Here is a 25349-nt window from a genome sequence, read left to right as displayed (position 1 = left end):
CAGATAAATATAAGTATAATTAACTAGGCGGGTATATATATATATATATATATATATATAAGTGAAATTATATAAAATATACTCATCTTATCAGGTATTGAGCACTTTTGAAAGATATTGTTTTTTTAGTTCAATGCAAAATATCTCCATATTACTTTACTTTGGAAGCCTTGGAATATCAGAAAGGCAAAATAAATGATGCGAAAATTGAAGAGGTAATACTAGTACTATTAGTTATAACATGGCAATAGAAAAATAGACCTAGGCCTTATTTAAGCATGAATAATGTGAATGGCGAACATAGAATTGTAAATCGGTGATATGTAAAAATCAATGACCATAAACCTTATAATTCTAAAAATCGTAGGAATAGATTAGTGCGTTTGGGTTAATTCACTGTTCAACAAAAATGTCCAAACAAATATCCTCAATGTGTTCGCTAAAATTGTTCAAGGCAACTTCAAAATGTTACAGCAAAATAGCAAGGTTTTACAGGATCACAATTAGAATACCTTTCTCCGCAGTGACTAAATTATAACAACGAATATTAGGTTCCAATACATTTAAAATAGATACACACCAGAAAAGAAATACCTCTGAATTTACTGACACTTGATGCAATTGTCATCCATGCCGTATGAATGGCTCTGGTAAATATAGTCATTTACAAATATACATTAACACACGGTTTAAAGCAAAACATAAGTGCTACTAGTGTTGATGATGATAATAATAATAATAGAGTTGAACTGAATAATAGGAAGAAGCAATCTGAAATGATCTCTCTGAGGTTATATCTCATACATAAGCTCCACAGGGAGTTTGATCTCCAAATCCATATCTTCGGACACACATAGTTGACATCCAAAGAAATGTAACATTCAGTTTAATCTTAGATAACAGTTAATTAAAAAGGTCAGACCATTTTAGGCTCTTGGACAGGTATTATGGATTATGTAGGGATGTGGCCTTACCTATTATTAAGCAAAATGGTTCTTGGTTGAATAAAAAGGATGAAGTTTTGACCAGCTAAATGTATAAAAACTAGTACAAACAGCACCATTTCAAAGTACCTTACCTCCAAGGTATCCCCCCCCACACACACACATATTTCAAGAGAATCACTGAGCTTTTTTTCATTTTACATAACCAGTTAACCATTGAGCTTATTTTTATTTACAAAATTTCAATATATCCTAGGAGATACATATCTTGAATTGTTTTGGCTTTCTTTAACTTTTCATATATATATATATATATATATATATATATATATATACAGGGTGTCCACAAAGTTTGGCTTCATTATGTAGCCAGACTTTGTGGAAGCATCCTGTAGATTATGTAGCCAGACTTTGTGGGCACCCTGTATATATATATACACACACACACGCACACGTGTATATATATATATATATATATATATATATATATATATATAAAGCTGATATATATACATACACACGTGTATATATATATATATATATATATATATATATATATATAGGGTGCCCACAAAGTCTGGCTACATAATCTACAAGATGTTTCCACAAAGTCTGGCTACACAATGTAGCCAGATTTTGTGGACACCCTGTATGTGTGTATATATATATATATATATATATATATATATATATATCTTCTATATATACTCCTATAAATTCGTTTTTCTTTTGTGTGTATTGATATTCATATTAAAAACCCTCTTTTCTATTTATTTAAAAAGAAAATACAATTTTCTTATACATGGGTCATGAAATTGAATTCATCTGCAAAAGATCTAGCTAATTTGCATATTCTTTTAAACATTCATTCTAATTAATTCCCAATTAGTTTTTTTCGGTTTTCTTATGGGATGATCATCTTTAGTTAACTATTACGTGTAATTATATTCATGTAGATATTCTACATGATTTATACTTGCATAATATTTGCGTAAAAAGTTTACAGAACACAAAATATTGTTTCCATATATATTTATGTATACGTATATATTTTTGTTTAATCTATCTATCTATCTATCTATCTATATATATATATATATATATATATATATATATATATATATAAGTGAACGTGTCCGTGTGTCTGTGTACATTTTCCTATTCAATAACTCTGTTAAATTTCAGTCTACAGACTCGAAATTTGATATACAGGGTACTGAGATTTGGGAAAATCTCTGTGATTGGTTTTCGGCCAGAAATTTGGCTGTTAAGGAGGGGGTCAAAGTTCAACGATTTGACCTTTGAGAACTCTACCAAACTCCTCCGACAATTTGGGGTCTAAACATTTGAAAGTTTAGATATAGGTTCCTTGGACATGGATCAAACTTAATTACTTGATTTGAACGCAAAACAATAAATGTTAAGGGGGTCATAATAGGGGTCAAAGTTAAAAACATTGACCTTTTTTTAATTTTTTTATTTTGCTAAACCTGCACCTCCAAACACCCGGGCAATGCCGGGCTGAAATGCTAGTATATATATATATATATATATATATATATATATATATACTGAAATGCTAGTATATATATACTGAAATGCTAGTATATATATATATATATATATATATATATATATATATATATATATATATATACTGAAATGCTAGTATATATATATATATATATATACTGAAATGCTAGTATATATATATATATATATATATATATATATATATATATATATATATATATATATATATATATATATATAATTTAAAGGAGATTAGAACAATAGTCTAAAGAGCTGAGTGTATTTTAATGTAACAGTGAAATTACTAGTTTAATTAAAATACAGGAAATAGAAAGTGCTCGTTGTAATTTAGATATATAATAAGCTCGATAGTTAAATGTCCTAGAGCTAATTCAATATTAAGTAATGTGATTTATAATTTAAAATTTAAAAAATTTTTAAAATTTAAAAATCAAATTTTAATTAAATTAAAAATCAGTTTCATAAGAAGGAACAACAACAAAATCAATTATCTGTACGATCGTTTCGGAAATCCGTGCTTTTTATTGTGGTATACATGAAGTTATGTAGAACAATTATATATAGTTTTTTGGTAAGCAAGGTCTCCTCATCAGCAAATTTAGGAGGGTTTTTATTGAATTTAAAAGACACCATAAATAAACCTAGCATTAAAAGTAAGGCAGATGAATCTTTTAATTTTTCTTTTTTTGAAATCAAGAACTGTGTTTAAAGTAGTCATTTAGATGTTTGCTATAGCTTTTTATTTTATTGAATGTAAGTGCACATTCAATAAAATAAAAAGCTATAGCAAAGATCTAAATGACTACTTTAAACACAGTTCCTGATTTCAAAAAAAGAAAAATTAAAAGATTCATCTGCCTTACTTTTAATGCTAGGTTTATTTATGGTGTCTTTTAAATTCAATAAAAACCCTCCTAAATTTGCTGATGAGGAGACCTTGCTTATCAAAAAACTATATATAATTGTTCTACATAACTTCATGTATACCACAATAAAAAGCACGGATTTCCGAAACGATCGTACAGATAATTGATTTTGTTGTTGTTCCTTCTTATGAAACTGATTTTTAATTTAATTAAAATTTGATTTTTAAATTTTCAAATTTTTTCAAATTTTTAAATTTTAAATTATAAATCACATTACTTAATATATATATATATATATATATATATATATATATATATATATATATATATATATATATATATATATATATATATATATATATACTGAAATGCTAGTATATATATATATATATATATATATATATATATATATATATATATATATATATATATATATTAATTTCGATTTTGACTAGTCCAGAATAGTGTCAAGTAAATTTTATTTTAATTTTACAACAGTTACATCTTGAAAAATTGTACACTGAGTTAGAGTTTGAATCTTAGAGTAAAAAATCTTCAGGGTTAAAAGCTTTTATACATACACCGTTAAAAGTACACTAAATTAGATCCATTCTGTGCAAGAAGCACAAAAATCTGTTTTCTATCTAAAATATATTTTTCAAATATTGTTATTCTTTAAATGACAGTAAAAAATTGATCACATATCTTATATATACAGTAAAGTCTAATTTTCCCTTATTTCAATGACCGGTATAGCTCTGTACACATCAGCTTTGTATAGAAGCTATAGAGGCTTTAAACATTTATTAGTATGTCCTTCCAAATTAAAACAAATATTTTAGTTTTGTTTGGATTCACCATTTCTTATATTTATATCTATTTATTTTCGCTTTCTGTGCACTTACAGGGGACCATGCATGCTTCATTTGTTTTTTTTTTTGTTTTTTTTAATCTTTTATATAATTCTTATTTAAAATTTTTTTATTTCTATTATATAATTCACTTGACAGAACAGTTTTGCATCACTTCTATGTCTTCTCCTTCACGAATATTAAAAACTAATACAGTAGTAGGAATTACTAACCCTCCTCCACCTTTTCCTTTGTCTCATTACACTATAACGATATCTGTAAAAATTCTTATAATTAGACTACATTCTTTCCTTCTTTTTTTTTTTACAAAGGAGCCACAACTTATCAAGGCCCGGAGGCCACTCGAGGATAAGCTTAATGAATTTATGATAGTCAATGGGAAAACTTTGTAGTAATTGTTAGTAGTGGAAATTTGTTAAATTGGATTACTTAAGGGGACGGCTCATCAAGAACTTGTTCACATTGGACTTGAAGATGACAATAGTGTAGTCAGTTGGAAAGCAGGAAAATGGAACAGAGTTCCACAGGTGTATAGTTCTAAGAAAGAAGCTTTGCTCATGGAATTTACATTTAAGTTCAGACGCAAATAAAGAGTGGGGGAAATTTTGATAGTTGTTTCAACTAGATGAGTGTTTTTCGTGAAAGTCAGGCCAGTGGGTGGGGACCATAGATTGAAGCTCAGATGAGCATTTGCCATGAAAATAACAATAAAGCAGAGACAAACTTGCAACGTTTCTTCTGTGGGAAAGAGGTTGCAGGGAAGAGAAAAGGTCATCCCTCACTAGGCTACAAAGTCTATTTTGAACTCTGTCAAGACAGGATGAGATGCTTCTAGCAGCTCCTGCTCAGGCGTGGCAATGGTACTTCACCCTTGGATGTACTGTGCTCTTATACAGGTAGAGAATTGCATCAGCAGTCAGATATCTACTGATGCAGTAGAACAATTCCACCATTTTTCCAGGAGCCTTGGCAATGGATCTCAGATCAGGAGTAAAGATCAGATCTAGAAGCTTGTCAAAACATGGAGCCTCCTCAAGACGAAAGCCATTAATTTAAATTGATGCCAGATGGGGATCAGAGCGTTGATGATGTCAAGATAAAAGCTTGGTTTTAGATGCATTAAAATTAACCAGCCACGTGATCAAGATCAGAGGAGAGAGAGAATGTGGTTGTCTTTTTACAAGATGTGTTCTCACACTGCACATTTAATCACAGAATCACGATTACATTGTAATTAAATACATAACGCTACAAAAACATGTTTGCTGATTATTAATAATACAAAAAAAAATCTTCCTGAATACAGGGTGACCCCCCCCCAAAAAAACCCAGAGGACATTCAATTGTTTTTCTGAGAATTTTACAGTCAACGGAGAAAAAAAGGCCAAAGACCCTAGTGCTTTGATGTGATGTTTTGAATATAATAAACTAGTTATGACCAAAGTTTCATTTCATTCGGACAAAACACTAAGAAACGGGGCTTAATTAGAGTTTGGGCCCGTTTTTTTTTGGGGGGGGGGCGGGGTCATCTTGTATACATACAAAAATACCCAGATATAAATAAAAAATACCCAAATATCAGTGACTGTTTTTTTTATAAAAAAGAATAAAAATGGACCACAAAGGTAATTAGACTAATAATGAAATGATATTATAAAAGCAACCAACACACAAAGAGGTTCATTAAGACAGAGCCTCTTTTTCACATAATCCTAAAGTCATACATTCGATTTTTAAAACACTTTTTAAATATATAGTGATTTTCCAAGGAATGAGACTGGAGCAGGATTTATGTTTAGAACAGATTAAAAAATGTGCATAGTAAAATTGTTTTGTTTTTTTAATAGTCATCATCGTTATTATAATTTCTGTTTGACATATTGACATATGTTGGACGGATTTCAGAAATTGGCTTTCAAACTAACCTATTTCTAACCAGGTCTTTATTTAACCCTTTTTCTCTCAAATCTATCCTTATCACTTCCTCCCATGTTTTTCTTGGCCTTTCCCTGCCAACTTCACCTGCTAACTCAACTGTTCTACATCCACTAATACAAGCACTCTTCCCCCCCCTTCTCTCATTGTGACCATACCAACGAAGTTTCCTGTTCTGCATACGTCTAGATTGTTTCTATATCATTTTAAGTAAGGAAAAAAAATTAAAAATGAAGTCGTCTTCCAGGTTTCACGATTTCGCTTACTGACACATGTATAAATTTATCCTTTTGTTATCATTGGAAACCTAGGTTTATGATTGTCTGCCGACAAAAACACTCAGACATTCACGTTAGTTTATAAGAAAGTTTATTAATGTAGATAACTTGGACACTTCCTAAACCCAGATTGAGAAAGATACAAAGACATACACTGCATCATCAGAGAAAGAGAGATAGAGGGAAAAGCATAGTAGACAGAGAAATAGGCAGATAGATAGCTTGTGTTGCACTTCATAGAGCCGAAGGAGAAAGTGATTATATTTCTGGTGTCACCTCTGACTCCTAGGCGTCGCCAAAAATTTTCTAGTCAAACTTACAACCCAGTTTATGTAACACAGAGCTCTGCTGAAATCATTCCTTTCACCGGTTCCTTAGCTTAGATAACAATAGAAGAAATCCTTAATAGTTGATGATAGTCACAGCAATATTATGATGACAATGATACCGATTATGATGATAATGATTAAGGCCAAACGTTGTTGTCTTGTAGAACTGATAATCAAAGTTCCAGAATTTAAAAAAATCGAATCTTTGGAAATTTCCCAATTATGATGAAAAAATAACAATAAAAATCCTTCGACAATTTCAATCTTGGAATTTAATTTACTCCTCGGATGTTTCTTCTTATTTTTCCAAGTTAGAAAGAAGTTTGGTTTTAGCTGGAAACTTGGTTCGTTTGTACGAATTTCCGTAAAAACAAGTCTAATCGAAGATATTGAATATTGTTTAAGTCTCGAGCGCTGACCTTTGGTGGTAAGGTGTATAGAAAGAGAGCCAGAATAATGGTGAGGAAGACAACAAACTCAAGTCGTGTGAACATTTCATTCAAGGACACTGCAAAAAAAAAGAGAAGAATCCATTTTTTAATATGGCAATCAACATGAAATCATAACAAGTCATGTAACATGCGTACTATCACAGGAACAAACAAAAGAAAATAAATCCGATTTGGTTTTTTGTTCTGTTTTAGCAAAAGGCATTTATTATCACTAGTGGGACCTGTGGACATTCCACAGAGAACTCTTTCATATGTAATATATTGATGTTGGTATTCTGTGAATGTTCAGTGTAAAATGGAGACGCCCGGATATTATTGTAGCTCTTTTGTTAAAACTACAAAAGTATTTATCTAAGCTAGCAGGGACATCCAGCATAGCCCGATCATAAAATACGCTTACATATGATATCTTAATTATTGCAGGTTTCGTATATATTATTATATTGTATATATTATTATATCATATAAATTATTATAGAGTCAATTTTCTGTCGATTCTTATATATTACTAGTCTGGGTGCCCGGCGTTGCCCGAGTGTTTGAAGGCGGTGTGTTGAGCAAAAAAAAATAAAAAGCGGTAGTAGGTAGGCAGGCTCAAACCAATATTGCAAAGGGAAAAAAGAATGTGAAAAAAACGTGACATCTTTGTTGTTGTGCCTATCGCCAAACCGAAATTGATGTAGATTTAAAATAACACTAGTCAATCGAAAAGAGAGGATGAATTTAAAAAATATCGGCGAAAAAAGCGACCCCTCCCTGTAGAAAAGTGCCCAGTTGGGGGTGAAGGAATTAATGTTTTGGGTCAATTTTTCGGTATTTGTCATTCGAAAGGTCGAGCTTCAAAATGCTACTGATCTCATGAAAATCCGTTGCCTCTATCGAAAGTTTTAAGCAGATATACATACATACATGCATTTAAACAGACAGGCGAGATTTATATTATCGATTAGCCTGGGTGCCCAGTGTTGCCCGGGTGTTTGTAGATGTGTGTTGAGCAAAAAAAAAAAAAAGTAGTAGTATGCAGGCAGGCTTGAACCTGCGACGCGAAGGCGGAAAAGAAAGTGGAGGTGCGTGTAAGGGTGTTGGTTGAATAAAAAGGAGTAGTAAGCAGACTCAAACTCCTATCATGCCAGAGGAAAAAGAGGTGAAAAAATAACAAACTCCCTTACCGATGTACCTACCGTGGTTGTGACGTCAAAGGCGGTTGAAATAACGCCTTTTCTGCGACGTTGTGGAAGCGAGGGTGAATGACTTGCAAAAAATGTCAGCAAAAAAAAAAAACGACCCTCCCTGTACAAAAGTGCCTAGTGAAAGAACTACTGCTTTGGTCATTTTTTTATATTTGTCATCCAGAGGGTTGAGCTTCAAAATGATACCGATCTCGTGAAAATCCGTTGCCTCTGTTGAAAGTTTTAGGCAGACATACAAACATACATACATACATTTAAACAGATTTTTGTCTTTTATATTATAGACTAGACTAGCGGGGGTACCCGGCGTTGCCCGGGTGTTTGGAGGTGTGTGTGCTGTTAAATAAAAAAGAAAGCGGGGGGAGGGGGGTAAAAGTTAGTAGGATCGAACCTGAAGCCCTGAGGCGAAGTTTGAAAATAAAATGTGAAAAAAACATGAACCGTTCAACCAGCCAGAATGAGTTACTGAAAGATGTTTGAATTTATTTAAGTAAGAACCAAATTGACAGGTGCCCACAACAACGACGTAAGCAATAGTTATTCAGCAAATGAGGTCAATAACCAGGTTTGCTTGTTATAAGCGGAGTAAAAAAAGAAAACATAAAAACGAACGTTAAAACTTAAGCGGGGGGGGGGGGGTAATCAAAACATCGAAAAAAAACACACAAAAAAAACTAACGTAAGGCAAACGAACAATGTAAAAATCGAAAAAACAAAAAAGAAAAGCAAACATGTGAAAAATGGCTTAAATAAGCCTGTTTCGATATTAGAATTTAAAAAATCAGTGGGTACCCGGATGTTTTGGGGTGTGTGGTCGGAGGTGGATAAGCGAAGTAAAAAAAAAAAACAGAAAAAGGAACGTTACGTGAAAAATGGCTTAAATAACACTGGTTCAATATTTAAACTTAAAAAATCGAAAAAAAAAAGACATCTCACACCACGATTCGGACCCAAAACATTTAGATAATGAACCAACGCGCTAACCAACTGAGCTAACATGACGTACATGAAATTTAGTCAGTTCTTCAACTATTTAAAGTAAATCAGGTCATGACGTCATCTGACGCATGCGTAGAACCGGTCGTCGTCACGAGAGGACCGTTTTTGTTGAACCCCCCCCCGTGAAAAAATTAACGGTTTTGGCCAATTTTTTTATATTTTTCGGGTGAAGGATGGGGCTTCAATATGATACCGAGTTTGTGAATTTTCATTGTGTCTGTCGAAAGTTTTTAGCGGACACACAAACACACATACAAACATACATATATACATACATATATACATACATACATACATACACACATTTTCGCTTTTATGTATATAGATAAATTTGTGATTTCAAAAATAAAAAAATATATCCATAGACTTGGGTGATCAGCTGGAATTGAAACCGAAACCAAAAATTATGAAAAATAAAAAAATGTATTTCCCCCAAACCTCTGGCCTTTATGGAGGGGAGACTAAAACTTGCTGCTATGTTTCTAATGATCTGAAATAGCAGAAAGGAGAGACTTGATTCCAAATATTTCTCATATGTTATATTTCCCGTCTTTTGGAAATAGGGTACGATTATGAATATCTCCCAATATCAAATAATCCTTATACACTGTGAAATTTACTTTATGTATGAAAACCAAAGAGGGGCGATATAACATACGAGAAATATTTGGAATCAAGTCTCCCCTTGTTATTATTTCAGATCATTAGAAACCATAGCAGAAAGTTTTAGTCTCCTCTTCATCAAGGCCAGAGGTTTGGAGAAATATCAGATATTCATATGCAAAACTAGAAAAACAAATGGCTATGATTGAAACATTTTATGGCCGTAAAAATAGGCTCTGAATGATGGATGATTCCTTTAATGTGCAACCTTAAAAGCCAATGTCACATGACCCACTACACAATTCAGGTCATTAGCTTTCCAACCAGCCTTCATTTGTTAAATTCTGATCAATAATCACTGAGATTTGGAACTTGTAAAATTGCCAAAACAGGTGGTCTCTCTCTCTCTCTCTCTCTCTCTCTCTATATATATATATATATATATATATATATATATATATATATATATATATATATACTCGTATTCAATTTGAATAATGAAATGCTGATATCTTTGATTCTATGCGACGAAATTACATGAAAATTTTCAGACTTTTTGAAGATTATAATACTATGCTATGGTTAAAATTTTATGAAAATTGATAAAAAAGAACCTATGTTTTCAAACCAATAATATATCCCCAAATTTGCCTATAATTATATATATATATATATATATATATAGTGTCCTGGTAGATTAGCTTCAGTTTTACTGCTTTGGGATGAATTTTGCTTAGAGTGTTTGTTTTTTTTTTTTTGCTTGGTTGTCAGACCACTAATATACATATAACTTTAGTTCCTTTACTTTCATCTAAACTGAAACCAAACCTTATGAAGAATTTTTAGTAAAATTATTCAAAAAAAAAGATGATTTGAGGCCATCAACTATAATCGAAACTAAAACCAAAACTTATGAAGAATTCTTGGTAAAATTATTTATTACAAGAAATGGAAGGCCATAACAATTAAACAACAGTAACTTGGAACAAAAAAGGTGACAAAATAACACACACGCTAATAGATATAAACAATGCCTGCTCCTATTTTTTTTACTAACTGTTCATTCGTTTATCATGAGATTAACAAAACTTGCCGTCTCAACATGAGCTTAAAAGTCTCTTGCCATCACCACGGGGGCCACACGTCCATCTCACAAGGCGAGGTTTTTTCTTTCTGCTCCTCGTTATGTGGTGCATTTTTCTCTCCTTTTTTCTTATCATCTGGTGCAGGCCTGCATACACTTGCCAATTTGCATATGCACTCAAACGGCTGCTGCTGCAGCTAATACCTTCGCTAACCATTCATCTTTCAGCTGCTACTGATATCTTCACATACACTCATATGCGCTCTGTGACGCACATATATATTCGCTTGGCAACTAAGTTGCTGGCATTTTTTTTTTTTTTTTAAATTTTGGAATCAACTGTAACTATAAATTTTAGAATTTACATTTTTGAGATTTTTTGTTTAGAATCATTTTGTAATCCCTATATATATAAAATGAACTCATTTTTCCCCTCTGATTTTGATCTTAATAGGATTAAAAATCAACACATTTCATGCAAATGTAATATGCACAAACTGAAGTACAATATCTGAGGTGTGTTATAGGCATATTACCTCTCCACTTCCTCGATAAATGTAGATTCCTGTATTTTTTCTGCTGAGAGTTCCCTGCCAAAATCGATTAAAATCAATGGAAGTAGTCAAATCTTTTCTCTCTAATAAATTACTCCCCCACCACCACTTTACACCATTGCGTGATCGTTCACAAGGGACAGTTATGAACGAACGCCGGTTTTGGTTTTCTGTACTTCGTAGTTGCTTAAAAAACTGGAATGGAATTTCACTGTGCCTTTCCATTCTATGCTTCCTATTGGGTGAATGTCGCGATAGCAACATTCCCACAAACATTAATTCTTATCCTATGCTTACTTTTACGTTGCTTAATTACCATTTTTTCCCAACATTTATACACTAAAAAAAAAGAGGATTCTTTCCATAATACATCATTTCCGTTTTATTTCGTTTGCAGTTGCTTAAAAAAACTGGAATGGAATTTTAACGTCCTTTCCGTTCTATGCTTTCTACTGGGTGAAACGCACCATGAACTTAACCGAAACAAAGGGTTATTTATGCCATTTTTCTTTTTTTCGCTTTCCGCTGTGTTTCTTTGTTTTTGTTTTTTCGGCCACTTTCATCATTTTTTTCCCTTACTTTTGCTTTTTGTTTTTCCGATTTCTTTTTTAAAGAAGTTTTACGTTTGTTCGATGTTTGTTTTTTGTTTTGTATTCGTCTTTCTTTACTTATTCTTTACTTTACTTTACCCCACCCCTTACACGCACACACCTACAAACACCCGGCAAATGCAGGGTAGTCTATTATATAATCCTTTTTTTCGTTACCTGACAAAAGGAGGGTGGACCTGTAAATTCACCCTTGTCCGTTCCTTTGTCCGTTCATCTGTTCGTACTTTTCTCAATAACTACGCCTTGGAATTTTTTGAAATTTTGCACAGACATTAAACATGATAGGAGTTAAAAAGTAACAGAATGGATTTTCTAGGAAAACTCTGGTTGACACTTTTGTGCTTATTAAAAAGAATTGATGCCTTGGATTTTTATAAAACTTTCAAAAAAATTGTAACTAACTGATTTCTATATAATTATGTTTGTCTATACTTCACGATAACTCTTGGGTGTGCTCCAAGAGCTCTTTTAGGGCTAATAAAAACACTCCATTTTTGGGACTATTTTACCATATTTGGCTAAAAGTTTCTGTGTATGTCTATTTAGCAGTTTTGCTTGGTGCTGAACTCAAATTAAAATATGTTAAGGCCTTGGGGACTTTTGAGGCTAAATGAGGAGGGGCGCGGCAAATGATGGACTTAGTCATTTCTTTTTTTTTTTGCATGGTGCAGAACTCAAATTTACTAATGTTAAGGCCGAAAACTGCAACGTTTGTTCATTTTCACCAGCATTTGACATCCCCTGAAGACTTTGGGGGCTAAAGGGTGCGAGGGGCAAATGCTGAACTTAGTCATTTTTTTATGCCTCGTTCACCATGCATGCTTCATTTGTTTTTTAAATTTTTTATATTATTCTTATTTAAATTTTTTTTTTTATTTCTATTATATAATTCACTTGACAGAACAGTTTTGCATCACTTCTATGTCTTCTCCTTCATGAATATTAAAAGCAATATATAATACTACTGAACCTTATGTTTAGAATTGATATTCTGATTTTAATCCAATTAACAGATAGATATATAAAAAGAAGTTAAATAAAGTCGAAAGGTTTTATTTCAGATCACTCAAATGGAATTTTAAGTGAAGAATAATGAACAACAATTTTTTGCTTTTATCTTGTTTTTGATTTCTATCAACAACATATTGAAAATCTTGTTCAATGTTTCAAAGAAGTTGTAAACAACAAAGGGAAGACTACATCATTAATTAATTGTTAATCTTTATTAAAACTTTGAAAATTTAAACAATGGAAACTTAATGGCTGACCTTACAAAGACAGAAAAATTAATAAATAACCAAACAACAAAAACTCGATTCTCTTCAACAAAAAAGTGGGGGGGGGATGCGGCGAGTTATACTTATTATGTCTGTCTGCCGTGGATCACAGATTAGGTTGTTTTTTGTGTGTGAACTGATGGCAACGACATATTGTAAGCTTAATCACATAAAATTATATAGACACTTATATCTGATGAAATAGAATTATATAATCACTTATGTCTGGTGAGCATATGCTGAAATAAAATTATATAGTCACTTATGTCTGGTGAGCATATGCTGAAATAAAATTATATAGCTACTTATGTCTGATTTGCCCTGTTGATGGGGCATTAGAATACACCGACTGATCCCCCTGCAGAGTGTAAAAATCCCTCATTAAGGTTACCTGTTGACCGTGGGTGGCAACCTGTAATGCTTAAGGACGGGGTCCTGGTGGTTGAGCAGATCATGTTCAAAGTCCTATTAGGACATGAGATGCAACACGCCACTTTGGCCCCTACTTGGGCTAAGAGAGTCGGTTGGATAGGTCCGATCCAATCAATTCGTTGGTCATGACTAGCACTGAATCAGACAAACACAACAAGAAAATACGCTCACTCTCCCCACATTAGGCAATAAACTGATTTAGTAAGCGGTGGCTGAAGGGTCAATCAACTTGCTGAAGAATGGATAAAACACGACTGGAAAATTAACATCTTTTCTAGAAATGAGGCCATTAGAAAAGACGAAAGAAACACAGGTGCTTGAGTCCATGAGCAGGATAAGTATACTTCTTCAGTATCCTTGTTGTGTTGAGGTGAATGCCCCCCCCCAACGCACACACTTCCCACATGAGGCTCCGAGGCGGGTGGGGAGCAGGAGAAACGAAATATCTAAAATATATAAATGTCAAATAAAAAGCCTCAAAAAAGAAACCATTCTGAAGTTTCAGATAAATCAAGTTCAGATTCAGAAACGGAATTCTAAAACCAAAATCTTCCTTATTTCATAATTATTGAAGCAACTGAAGGAGAACCGATAACAAAAGTGTCTCCCTTCAAAATAGAGAAAATTTTTTCAAGCATCAAACCGAAAATGGCCAAGAAACTAAATAACGGCACACTACTAGTGGAAGTAGAAAGCCAAAAACATATTATAGAAATCTTCAAATGGAGACTTTTAAACAACTAAAAAGTAAAAATCTATCCCCACAAAACTTCATGTTAAAAGAATTCAAATTAAAAGATATGGTGAAACTATTAATACAAACTCGTACATACTAACTTTTAACACACATCAAATCTCAAGCAACATCAAAATAGGGTATGAAAAAATAAACATCGAACCATACATCCCAAACCCCCTCAGATGTTACAACTGCCAAAGGTACGGGTACCATCGAGACCGGTGCACATGCTCTCCAGTATGCATGAGGTGTGGAGAAAACGAGACCCATACAGACTACCAAATAGAGCCAAAATGTACTAACTGCCAAAAAGAATGTGACAAATGGAAGAAAGAAAAAGAAATTACTAAAATAAAATATACCAAAAATATAACCTTCCAAAAAGTTTGTAACTTAGTTGAAAATACACTATACTCTGAAATAACAAAACAAACCAAACAGACCAAATAACCAAACAACAAAAGCAAACCTATCAAACTTCAAACCTGAAGATATTATGAAATTACTCAATGAAATAAGAGAACTAATTGAAGAGTTTAAAAAAAATATAAAACAAATCGATATTGAAAATGAAGACTACAAAATTGAACAAAACTCCCAAACCAAAACTCAACCCAAAAGACCCACAAAACCTCAAAGTGCTACAACACCCATAGAAACAACCCCTCTCACTAAAAAGGGCCCATGAAGGAAAAGGAAACAAAGAACCAACCAACAAAGAAGTTAAAACCAAAATAAACAGACAACGTTCATCTTCCAGACCAAGAGACTCAATTCAAAACAGATTTGAGGAAATGGGCATGGAAAGTTGAAGATCAGACACCAACGACTAACAAAAGTAAAAAATAAATACATAAAATCTAAGCATAACCCAAAAAATCATCCAATGAAACTGCCGGGGTCTAAAACCCAACATAAATGACTTATTACTTCTTATAATAAACCATCAACCAGCCATCATATGTCTCCAAGAAACCTTTTTAAAAGCTGAAGATAAAATAAATATAAAAAACTACAAACAATACAACCACATCCACAATACGCAACAGAGAGCCTCTGGAGGAGTATCTATTCTTATTAGAAATAATATCTCACAAAGCAAAATAGATATAAAAATTAATATTCAAGCCATTGCTGCAGCAGCCACACTACACAGAATTATAAATATCTGCACTATCTAGATCCCACCCCAGAATCCAATAAACAAAACAGAACTGAACGAAATAATAAATCGATTACCTAAACCCTTCTTACTGTTAGGTGATCTTAATAATCACAACGATATATGGGGATCTGCATACTTGGATAAGAAAAGAAAAAAATCTTTAAAAAATTGTTAACTTTTGCATATTAAACAATAAATCGAACACATATCTTCATCCCACTTCAGACACCTACTCAGCACTAGATCTATCATTGTGACCCCACTATTTTCATGGACCACAACTGGAAGGTTCTAGAAGATTCATGGGGTGATGACCATTTCCCAGTGGTTTTAACAAATCTGAAAGAAACAAAAAAACATTTCCCCCAATGGAAAATAAAAAAAGCAAATTGAAAGGAATATAAAGAAAAACACCAGCAAAAACTGTCAGAGGAGGAAAATCCAAATAAATCCATAGAATACTTTTCTAAAACATTACTAGCCACACATGAATGTATACCTAAAAGTAGCATAACTAATGATGAATACCAAAAAGCAATTCGCCAACGTAAAGCAGCCTTACAAAAATGCAACACACAAAGCACAATCTAAATCTTTTTAAGCAAAAAAGAACAACAGCTCGTAAAGTTATCAGAGAAGCAAAAAGAACATCATGGAAAGATTATAAAAATAAAATAAACTCAAATACAAACCCCAAACAAGTGCGGAACATGGTAAGGAAATTATCGGGTAAAAACTCACCCTCCCCTTTAAATCATCTCCTACAAAACAACATCAAAATAACAGAGACAAAAAATATTGCAAATCTTCTCCCTGAAACTTTTCAAAACAACTCCTCCAGTAAAAATTACAGTCAATCCTTCCAAAAGGCAAAACAAGATACAGAAAAAATGATAAACAAATTAAATTTCAATTCAAACAACAAAGAAGAATACAATTATCCTTTTAGTAAAAATGAATTCCTAAAAGCCATAAATAAAACACATAATACAGTTACTGGTGCGGATGAAATACATTATGAGTTTCTGAAACAACTTCTTCCCAAATCAATAACAATATTTATTATCAAATTTGTTTAACAAATAACATATCAATATCTTTTAAACACACTCAACAAAATATGGTTCAAGGCAAAACTACCCAATAGCTGGGAACATGCTGTCGTGATTCCCGTCCCTAATCCAGAGAAAGACAATTCAGATCCATAAAATTTCAGACTAATTGCGTTAAAAAAATATTCAAAAGAATGATAAATAAACGACTGAACTGGTATTTGGAAACCTGTCCAATTGGAGACCTTTATCAAAGAAGCATTCATTAAAAAAGAATATGCAATAGCTATCTTTTTTGATTTAGAAAAGGCATATAATACAACATGGCTACAGGATATAATAAAAGACCTTTACAATCTTGGATTAAAGGCAGACTACCCATCTTAATAAAAGATTTTCTATCTGATAGAAGTTTTAAAGTAAGAATCAACCCTATCAGACACAAAAACACAGGAAGAAGGAGTTCCACAAGAATGTATTTTATCAGTCACACTCTTTAAATGTAAATTTCCTAAACAATAAGATAAATGGCTCCTTATATGTGGATAACCTTGTAATTTGCCATAGATTAAAAAATATGCATACCTCAAAACACCAATTACAGATTTGCATAAACAAACTAACACAATGGACCACAGAAAATGGCTTTAAATTTTCAACAACCAAAACTAAATATGTCCATTTCTGTAATCATAGGAAAATGCACAATAACCCTACTCTCAACCAAAAAGGAACAAAAATCGAAATAGCTGACCAGCATAAATTTCTGGGACTTATTTTTGACAAAAAACTCTTTTTCATCCCTCACTTAAAATATTTAAAACAAAAATGTTTCAAAACTCTACAACTATTAAAGGTTATAGCAAATACTGAGCGGTGATCAGACTGCTCATCACTCCTAGAATTATAGGACCCTGATAAGAACCAAACTAGATAATGGAAGCTTCATATATGGTTTAACCAGAAAAAGTTACCTTAAAACTCTAGATTCTATCTATCACACAGGATTAAGACTTGCCTTGGGTGCATTCAAAACCTTCTCAAAAGAAAGTTTATATGCTGAAGCCTATGGACCCCTACTAAAATTGAGGCATTAAAAATTAGGCTTACAAACTCAAATCAAACCCCCAAAATTCTGCACTTTTAATCCCAACTACACACATCTATTCAAACAAAAAGAAAATGCAATTAAACTCTTTGGTCTTTACATGGAAGAAACGATAAAACCACTTACCAACAACTCAATAGATCAAACATCCACGGAGAAAATCTCACAGAACTCCCACCCTGGCTGTTAAATTAACCTAAATCAAACTAGACCTGACAATATATCCTAAATCCAATACTAACCTCCTCAGACTATAGAGAAAAACTAAACAACATCCTGGATTCTTACCCAAATTGGACACATATTTACACAGATGGTTCCAAAGATCAAAACAGTGGGATGTGCTGCTATTTCAAAAAACATTATTCGGCAGAAAAGGTTTTCAAATAACTTCTCAATCTATAGTGCAGAAATTACAGCCATAAACTTGGCTTTAGATAATATCACCAACCAAAACTCGAAGGAATTCATATTTGTAGACTCATTATCAGTACTAGAATCATTAAAAAATCAAAAATTAAACAATCTCTTACTAAAATTGTTACAAAGGATCCATTCTATCATACAACACAAAACTTTCTTCTGTTGGATTTCTAGTCACTATGGTTTCCGTGGAAATGAAAAAGCTGACATGGCAGCCAAAAATTCACGAAAACCCCAAATAAGTGCCATAAAGGTCCCATATACGGACTACAAATCTTCAATAAATAATTTTATTACAAAGAAATGTCAAGAAAACTGGAACAATTGCCAAAACAACAAACTCTTCCAAATTATGCCTATACTTAAAAAAAAAAAAAATATACTAAATCCTAGAAAATCACGGAAAGAAGAAGCAGTCTTATCACGTATCCGGATAGGACACACATACATAATTCACTCCTGCATTCTTAAAAGTGAAGAACCTCCCAAATGTATAGCATGTTACGAACCTTATACAGTGAACACCTTTTACTTGACTGCTATGACTTCATCCAAATTCATCAACACTACTACAAGGCCACAAACTTAAAAGAACTCTTCGAAAAAGAAAACCCTAAAACCATTCTAAATTTCTTAAAAAGAGCAAATCTGTATCATAAAATATAAATGCCATCAAATAACAAACTATACCAAAACATTGCCCAAATATACCCAGCAAAAATCGACTCTGAAAGTACCAAAAAATTTAAAACCTTATATACAGCATTAGATGACCCAAAGAAGGTTAATATGTTGATTAAACAAACAAACAAACAAACAAACAAACAACCATATGTATGATGAGCATGCTGATATAAAATTATACAGTTATGCTTATTTTCAAATAAGATTATATAGTTATTTAGGAATCACCACTTATCAAGGCCCGGATGCCACTCAAGGATAAGGGTTAATGGGTATACATTAGTCAATGTGATTATAGCATAGTAAACAGTAGTAGTAGTAGTGGAATTTTTGTAAGTTGGATTACACAGGGGACGGCTCATCAAGAACTTGTTTACATTGGACTTGAAGACAATCAGATTGTAGTCAGCTGGAAGACAGGCCAACGGAAGAGAGTTCCACAGGAGTGTAGTTCTAAGAAAGAAGCCATACTCATGGAATCTATATTTAGTTTTAGGCACAGATAAAGTGTGAGAAACTATTGGCAGTGGTTCCGGCTAGACAAGAGTTTTCTGTGAAAGTCTGGCAGGGGGGGGGGCCATAGATTGAAGCTCAAACGAGCACCTGCCATGGAAATAACGATAAAGCAGAGACAGGCTTGTAATATCTCTTCTGTGGGAAAGCGGTTGCAGGGATTTATTATAATATTATAACGGCCTTAAGCCAACGTTTCTGAAGTCAGAAGGATTACACCAATATCTGGTTGGCTTATATGTTTGGTGGTCGTTCTCTTAATCTTTCTTAAATGAAATCGTTTTTGTATACTTTCTAAATAAATGTAAGTAAATATTAGGGATGTGTGCCCCTTTGGATCCATTACTAATATGCAATGACAATTCTTACATAACTTATATGACAGTTACTTAAAATAATGTGTGGAAACATGAAACTGTACATAAATATTTATAAGCCGACAGCCCAGCCTAACAACGTTTGAACTCATAAGCATCAAATAGCTTTGCTTTTTAATGAGGCATTTTTAAACCATCCAAGCGGAAGATATTGAAACAGAAACACATTACGTGTGTTATTATATGAACGATTATTATATAACAACCAGAAGAATATTCGTCCCAAGATGCGCAGAATTAATTCACCTATTAGAACCGTTTTGCACCACTTTTATACCCTCTCTCTGTAGATTAAAAAATCAAAACATACTGCTACTAAGACTTATGTCTAGAATTCTTATTCCAATTTTGATCAACTACATAATTTTGATGTTAGAAAATGTCTAAAATTTAAGAGGAACTTAAATTAAAATGCAGGGAATCTTATTAAATTGGTAACTAATAATTATTAATCAAATTCAATGAAATATTTGAAATGTTTAAATGGAAGTTTTGCTCATGTTATGCCCTTCAAAATCCTTCAAAATATATTTCTGCATTTTTGAGATATTGATAATTTTAATTAGCAATGGATAAAGCACTAGAAAAAATTCAGTTGTAAATAACACTCTTCTGGGGGTTGAAGGTTCAATCCTCAGTGCGGGCATTACTCAGAATACAATGGCAAATAATTTATGACTTCTACCCAGTCACAGCTGATAGAGTGAGAGCATGCTACTCCTGCAGATTAAATAAAGGGTTCTGTTTGAATTTCCATGCAGATTCTTGAGTTCAACAGAAAGATTCCAAGTTCGACACAAAGACTCCTGAATTTGACAAGATACACTTAAAGAAGTGAAAATATTGTGCAAAGAACACTCAAGATGAGAACAGTTATGTGAATAATCTAAATAATACAAACCTTTAAAATATTCAAAAGAAAAAAATTAAAACGGAAAACTCTTCATAAATATGTATAAGACAACAAACCGAATCCAACGTTTGAATTCACAAACATTAAATGTTTTTTTTTTGTTTGTTTGTTTCTGGAGTATTTCTAAGTCACCCAAGTGGAAGATAATGTATGTATTTAAAAGTTTTCCTTTTTTCCTCTGTGTAGCTAAAACTAAACGAACCTCCTAATCAGCAAAATTTGTTTCCAAGAACTCCCATATGTGGCACACAATACTGTGAGGCTGCTTCCCAGCTGGCTGCAACATGGTCCTTTTCAAGTCAAATGTGAATAATTCTTGGTAAGCCGTCCACTTAAATAATCAAATTCTGACCATTGTTACCAATCCTCACTGAATTATTTCAACGTCAATCGGATGGACTCGGTAACCTTTTCCTTGAGTGGCCTTTGGGTCTTGATAAGTGGTAATTCATTATTACTTTTAAAAAGGTGATTTAAATTCAACACTGCCAATTTTAATGTACCATCGAAACCTTATTTTCCTAGAATATTAAAAAGATCAAACAACAAACGTTCACTTTTTCTATACATTTAAAGTTATATAAAAGCCGAGTTCAAGTCGATATTAATATGGATTGCAAAACCTGGGCGCACAAAATTCGAATCCAGGCAATTCTTTCACATGGATGTTGGCAATATTTACATGCTCTCTCCCGTAAGTATCTGATTCTAAAAAAAATATAGAAAACCAGGCCAGCAACAGAATCAAAGAGTTGACAGTGGCTAAGTAGTTAATTACTAGGGCTATGACAACAGCATATTCTTTTCATTGCTTTGACTCTCGAGTATATATCCGACATAGTTAGACACACTTAATCAACCGAGAACCACATCACTTTATATAAAAGCATATAGGATATCAACGGATACACAATCAAGGGTCAAAACAATGAAAATGCTGTTGTCATAGCCCTATAATTGACACACACTGACAACCTCAGTGTACCAAGTCCGAATTCAGTTTGTTCCATGGAAACATTTTTCTTAGGGATCTTAACAACCTTCACATGGGCCTTTCCATAAGTACCGAATATTTTTCGAGAAAGAATTCTAACTAGAAATATATCGGAGGAACGAATGCCAACAATAATTATCCGATTCATTTGAAATGAATAAATCATCATCATCAACAACAGAATCAAGCCAGTCATGCAAATTTACTTTATAATACTGTTAGCATGGTTACCCGGTGTTGCCCAGGGATATGGGCAACAAGATAGAAGAGTTAAAAAATGTGTAACATCTTTTAAAACTTCTGTCTTTCTTTCTTTACTTCCATCTCTATCTCTCTTTATCCTCTTCCCCTTATCATGTCCTTTCTCTTCTCTTCTGCCACCAAAGTCAATTTCAAATTTTCCCTTGTTTAATCGAGAACAGAACAGATAATACACTTTGAAATATTTATTTGCACAAAATATACAAAAATTACAAACTGAACAAATTAGGCAAAAAGCCAATAAAATGTATGCGGATAATGGCTATTGTTGGTCATCCTTGGCCACAAGTACTTAAAATCGTCTGTCATACTCTAAAATAGAACTCAGTCACTACAATAGCACATTCACTCCAGGGGCTGCCCTACTTAAGTGGAACCCAAATTTGAAAATTTTTTATTAAATCATAAATATATACAGAGATTTTATTTCATTTGCGAGAGAGTGGAGAATAAACAAAAAGCAACAACAAAAATTGGTTAGTAAGTCACTCCTAACTCTTTCTAAATGATAGATCGGCCACTGCTTTCCGAGTTGCCGAAAACAAGCAGGTCAGTCTCTAAGTGGGAGTGGAATCTGAGTGTGGGAGAAAAGAATGTGGGGGTTGGAGTCCTTCCAAGATGATTTCTAGCCCAAAGACCCAGAAAGTATACTTTTGTTCAAATTTCACATCAAAGGTTAATGGAAAAAAAATCACTCAAAATGTCCCCCGCCTCTGAATAATTTTGTTCTGTGTGAACCCAAAAGAATGAATATTTTAAAAAACAAAACAAAACAAAAAAATAAGTGCTCATATTTTGTGCAAGGCAATGCTGAAAAAGAATATATCAGTTTATGTGTCTTGTGTAGTTTTTTTACCTTTACCGCTACAAACAGACAAACAAACAACTGCTCTTTATATAATAGAAGACTATCAGGCAACAAAATCCCTCACCTCTTCCATACACAAGACCATGTTGACGTTGACAGCAAATAGTAAAAAAAAAAAAACCCCACATTGTTGGCCTACTTAAAAAGGAAACAAACTGTCCCGCTTTTTCTTTCAAATTAGATTTGCACAATATTCTCTTATTAGGTTACACAGGAAACCATTAAGCAAAGGTTGTACACAATTAACTTCATTGGTTTAGTCACATTGGCAGGCATTATTATATTTTGAAAGGAAACCAAGTACATATATGACAACTTCAGACCTCATCCTTAGTTTAATTAGTAGATGTATCGTTGAATTTGAAAAATGCATCAAAATATGAAGCTCATAAATAATATAAGGAACAAAAACCTCTGACGTAATCACTTGATAATTTCTTTTTTCTGCGCTTTTACACACACACACACACACACACACACACACACACACACACACAGTGGATTTTTTCTTTATGTAAGCGTTTTTTTTAGATTTGAATTAAAATTTATAATTTTAAAAAGACAGTACAATGCAGTTTTTTTTAATCAGTATTTATTTTTATAATCAAATTTTTGATGATATAACGCCTTCTTCAGGAATAGAATCAGTTTGACATACATATGTCATTCGTCTTTTCAATTATTAACAAAAGATTAAAATTGCTGATTTGTTTATAAACTAATTAAAATGAACTTTGTTAGAATGAATTAGAATGAATTTCGTAACTAAATTGTTTTTTTTAAATAGGATTTTGAAAAACTTTGAGTAGTTTATGCATGTAGGAGTTCAATAAATAATAATTTAATATGTAGTTAATTAGAAAAATGCCTTAGTCACATAGAGACAAGAAACATACATATAATAATAATATATAATATAAGGATACCTCACTGACATGCTCACAAAACCACCACAGTTCATGACATTAGAAGAAAGCAATGATCAAAATTTCTTCTTGAAGCATGTCACAGTGGGTGAGACCGCCATTCTAGAACTGTGTTTTATGGCATGGAGAGGTTAGAGAAAACTTATAGTTGTTGAGATGACCTGTATCTAGTACCCAACTCCGTTCAGAGTGGATCTACCCCTCCGACCACCCAAACTATTTGATGAATGAATCGTCATCTCCCACTCTCACTAATTCCGCATGGAGTTCCTTTCTAGAACACCAAGAGAAGTCACTGAATCAAGGAAGCTTTTTGAGCACGGTTCATCACCCCCTGAAGAACTGCAATTCACTTCTTGGCCTACGATAGCACTCAACTGAATGGTTAAAAGAATGAGGTTAGAAAAAGAGCTATCAACCAAGGGGTTCCATATAGATTCCTTTGTCAAAGTTCAACTTAGTAAAGTCAGTTTTTTTGCAATACAATCCTCGTATATGTTAACACATTGCAAGGAACAGAAACAAGGAATAACGACTCACTTTTTCCTGTTGAAACCACATTTACTTTCCCAAATAAAAGATGACCCTCCTCTCTAACGTGATCATGATCATCTGTCTGCACACACGTTCTTCTTTTTAGAATCTTTTTTCTTGCCTTTGCTGTGACATCGTTTTGCACACGACTCAGTCATTAAGTACAGTCTGTAAGTACAGAACCAAGTTCTTAAGGTATCACATACCATTTTGGTCCTTCCCGATATCATAAAGGCCACTTCAACCCATCTAGTATATCAATCCACATACACCATAAAGCTCATACCCTGTATATCGATGAAGTCGACCACCACTTGTTGAAATGGAAATTCCAGGTCTGCTGGGGATGTAAAGGGTTCCGTAGGCTGAGATGGTGCGATTATGCTGCATATGCGACACTTGGATCTGGTTTGCCTGATGTTAGCATCTAAACCCAGCCACAACAATTATTGTCTTGCATTCTCTAGCATACCATTTCTTGATGAGTGAAGTGAAGGGATTCTAATACCTCTGTGCGAAGTTGTTGAGGTATCAGGATTTTGTTGCCTTTAATGATAACTCCTTCTAGGCAGTATAACTCTTCACACATAGGCCAGAAAACTCAAGCCATAGGTAAGTGATCATTGCATGACTGAGGGAAGCCATTTTGAATTATATCTCTCAAGAGTCCGTATTCTTTAACACTGCTTGCAACAAGTAGAAATCGGATGTGTTGTCCAATATGTATACTGCTTGTCGTGTTTATTTCGACTCCAACCTTATGCACAAAACAGGACCTCCTTGATATCTAGCCGGTTATTGGGTATGCCTCT

At 33.1% G+C, this 25349-nt stretch overlaps 1 protein-coding gene across 1 annotated transcript in view; it reads right to left on the bottom strand.

Annotated features, from left to right (window-relative positions):
• Window positions 1-3778: 3778 nt before the first annotated feature.
• LOC145292049 (uncharacterized) overlaps window positions 3779-25349 on the bottom strand; it is a 108684-nt gene continuing 87113 nt past the window's right edge. The window contains exon 4 of the mRNA XM_080138075.1: window positions 3779-7286. Within this exon, the coding sequence (XP_079994201.1) occupies window positions 7108-7286 (179 nt within the window). The 3' untranslated portion in view covers window positions 3779-7107. The remainder of the gene's footprint in view (window positions 7287-25349) is intronic.

The sequence above is a fragment of the Euprymna scolopes genome, chromosome 13, assembly GCF_053919585.1.
Source record: "Euprymna scolopes isolate OS-2025 chromosome 13, ASM5391958v1, whole genome shotgun sequence".
NCBI lineage: Eukaryota > Metazoa > Mollusca > Cephalopoda > Sepiida > Sepiolidae > Euprymna > Euprymna scolopes.
Note: the sequence above shows the minus strand (reverse complement) of the source record. Positions and strands in the feature narration are given on the sequence as shown.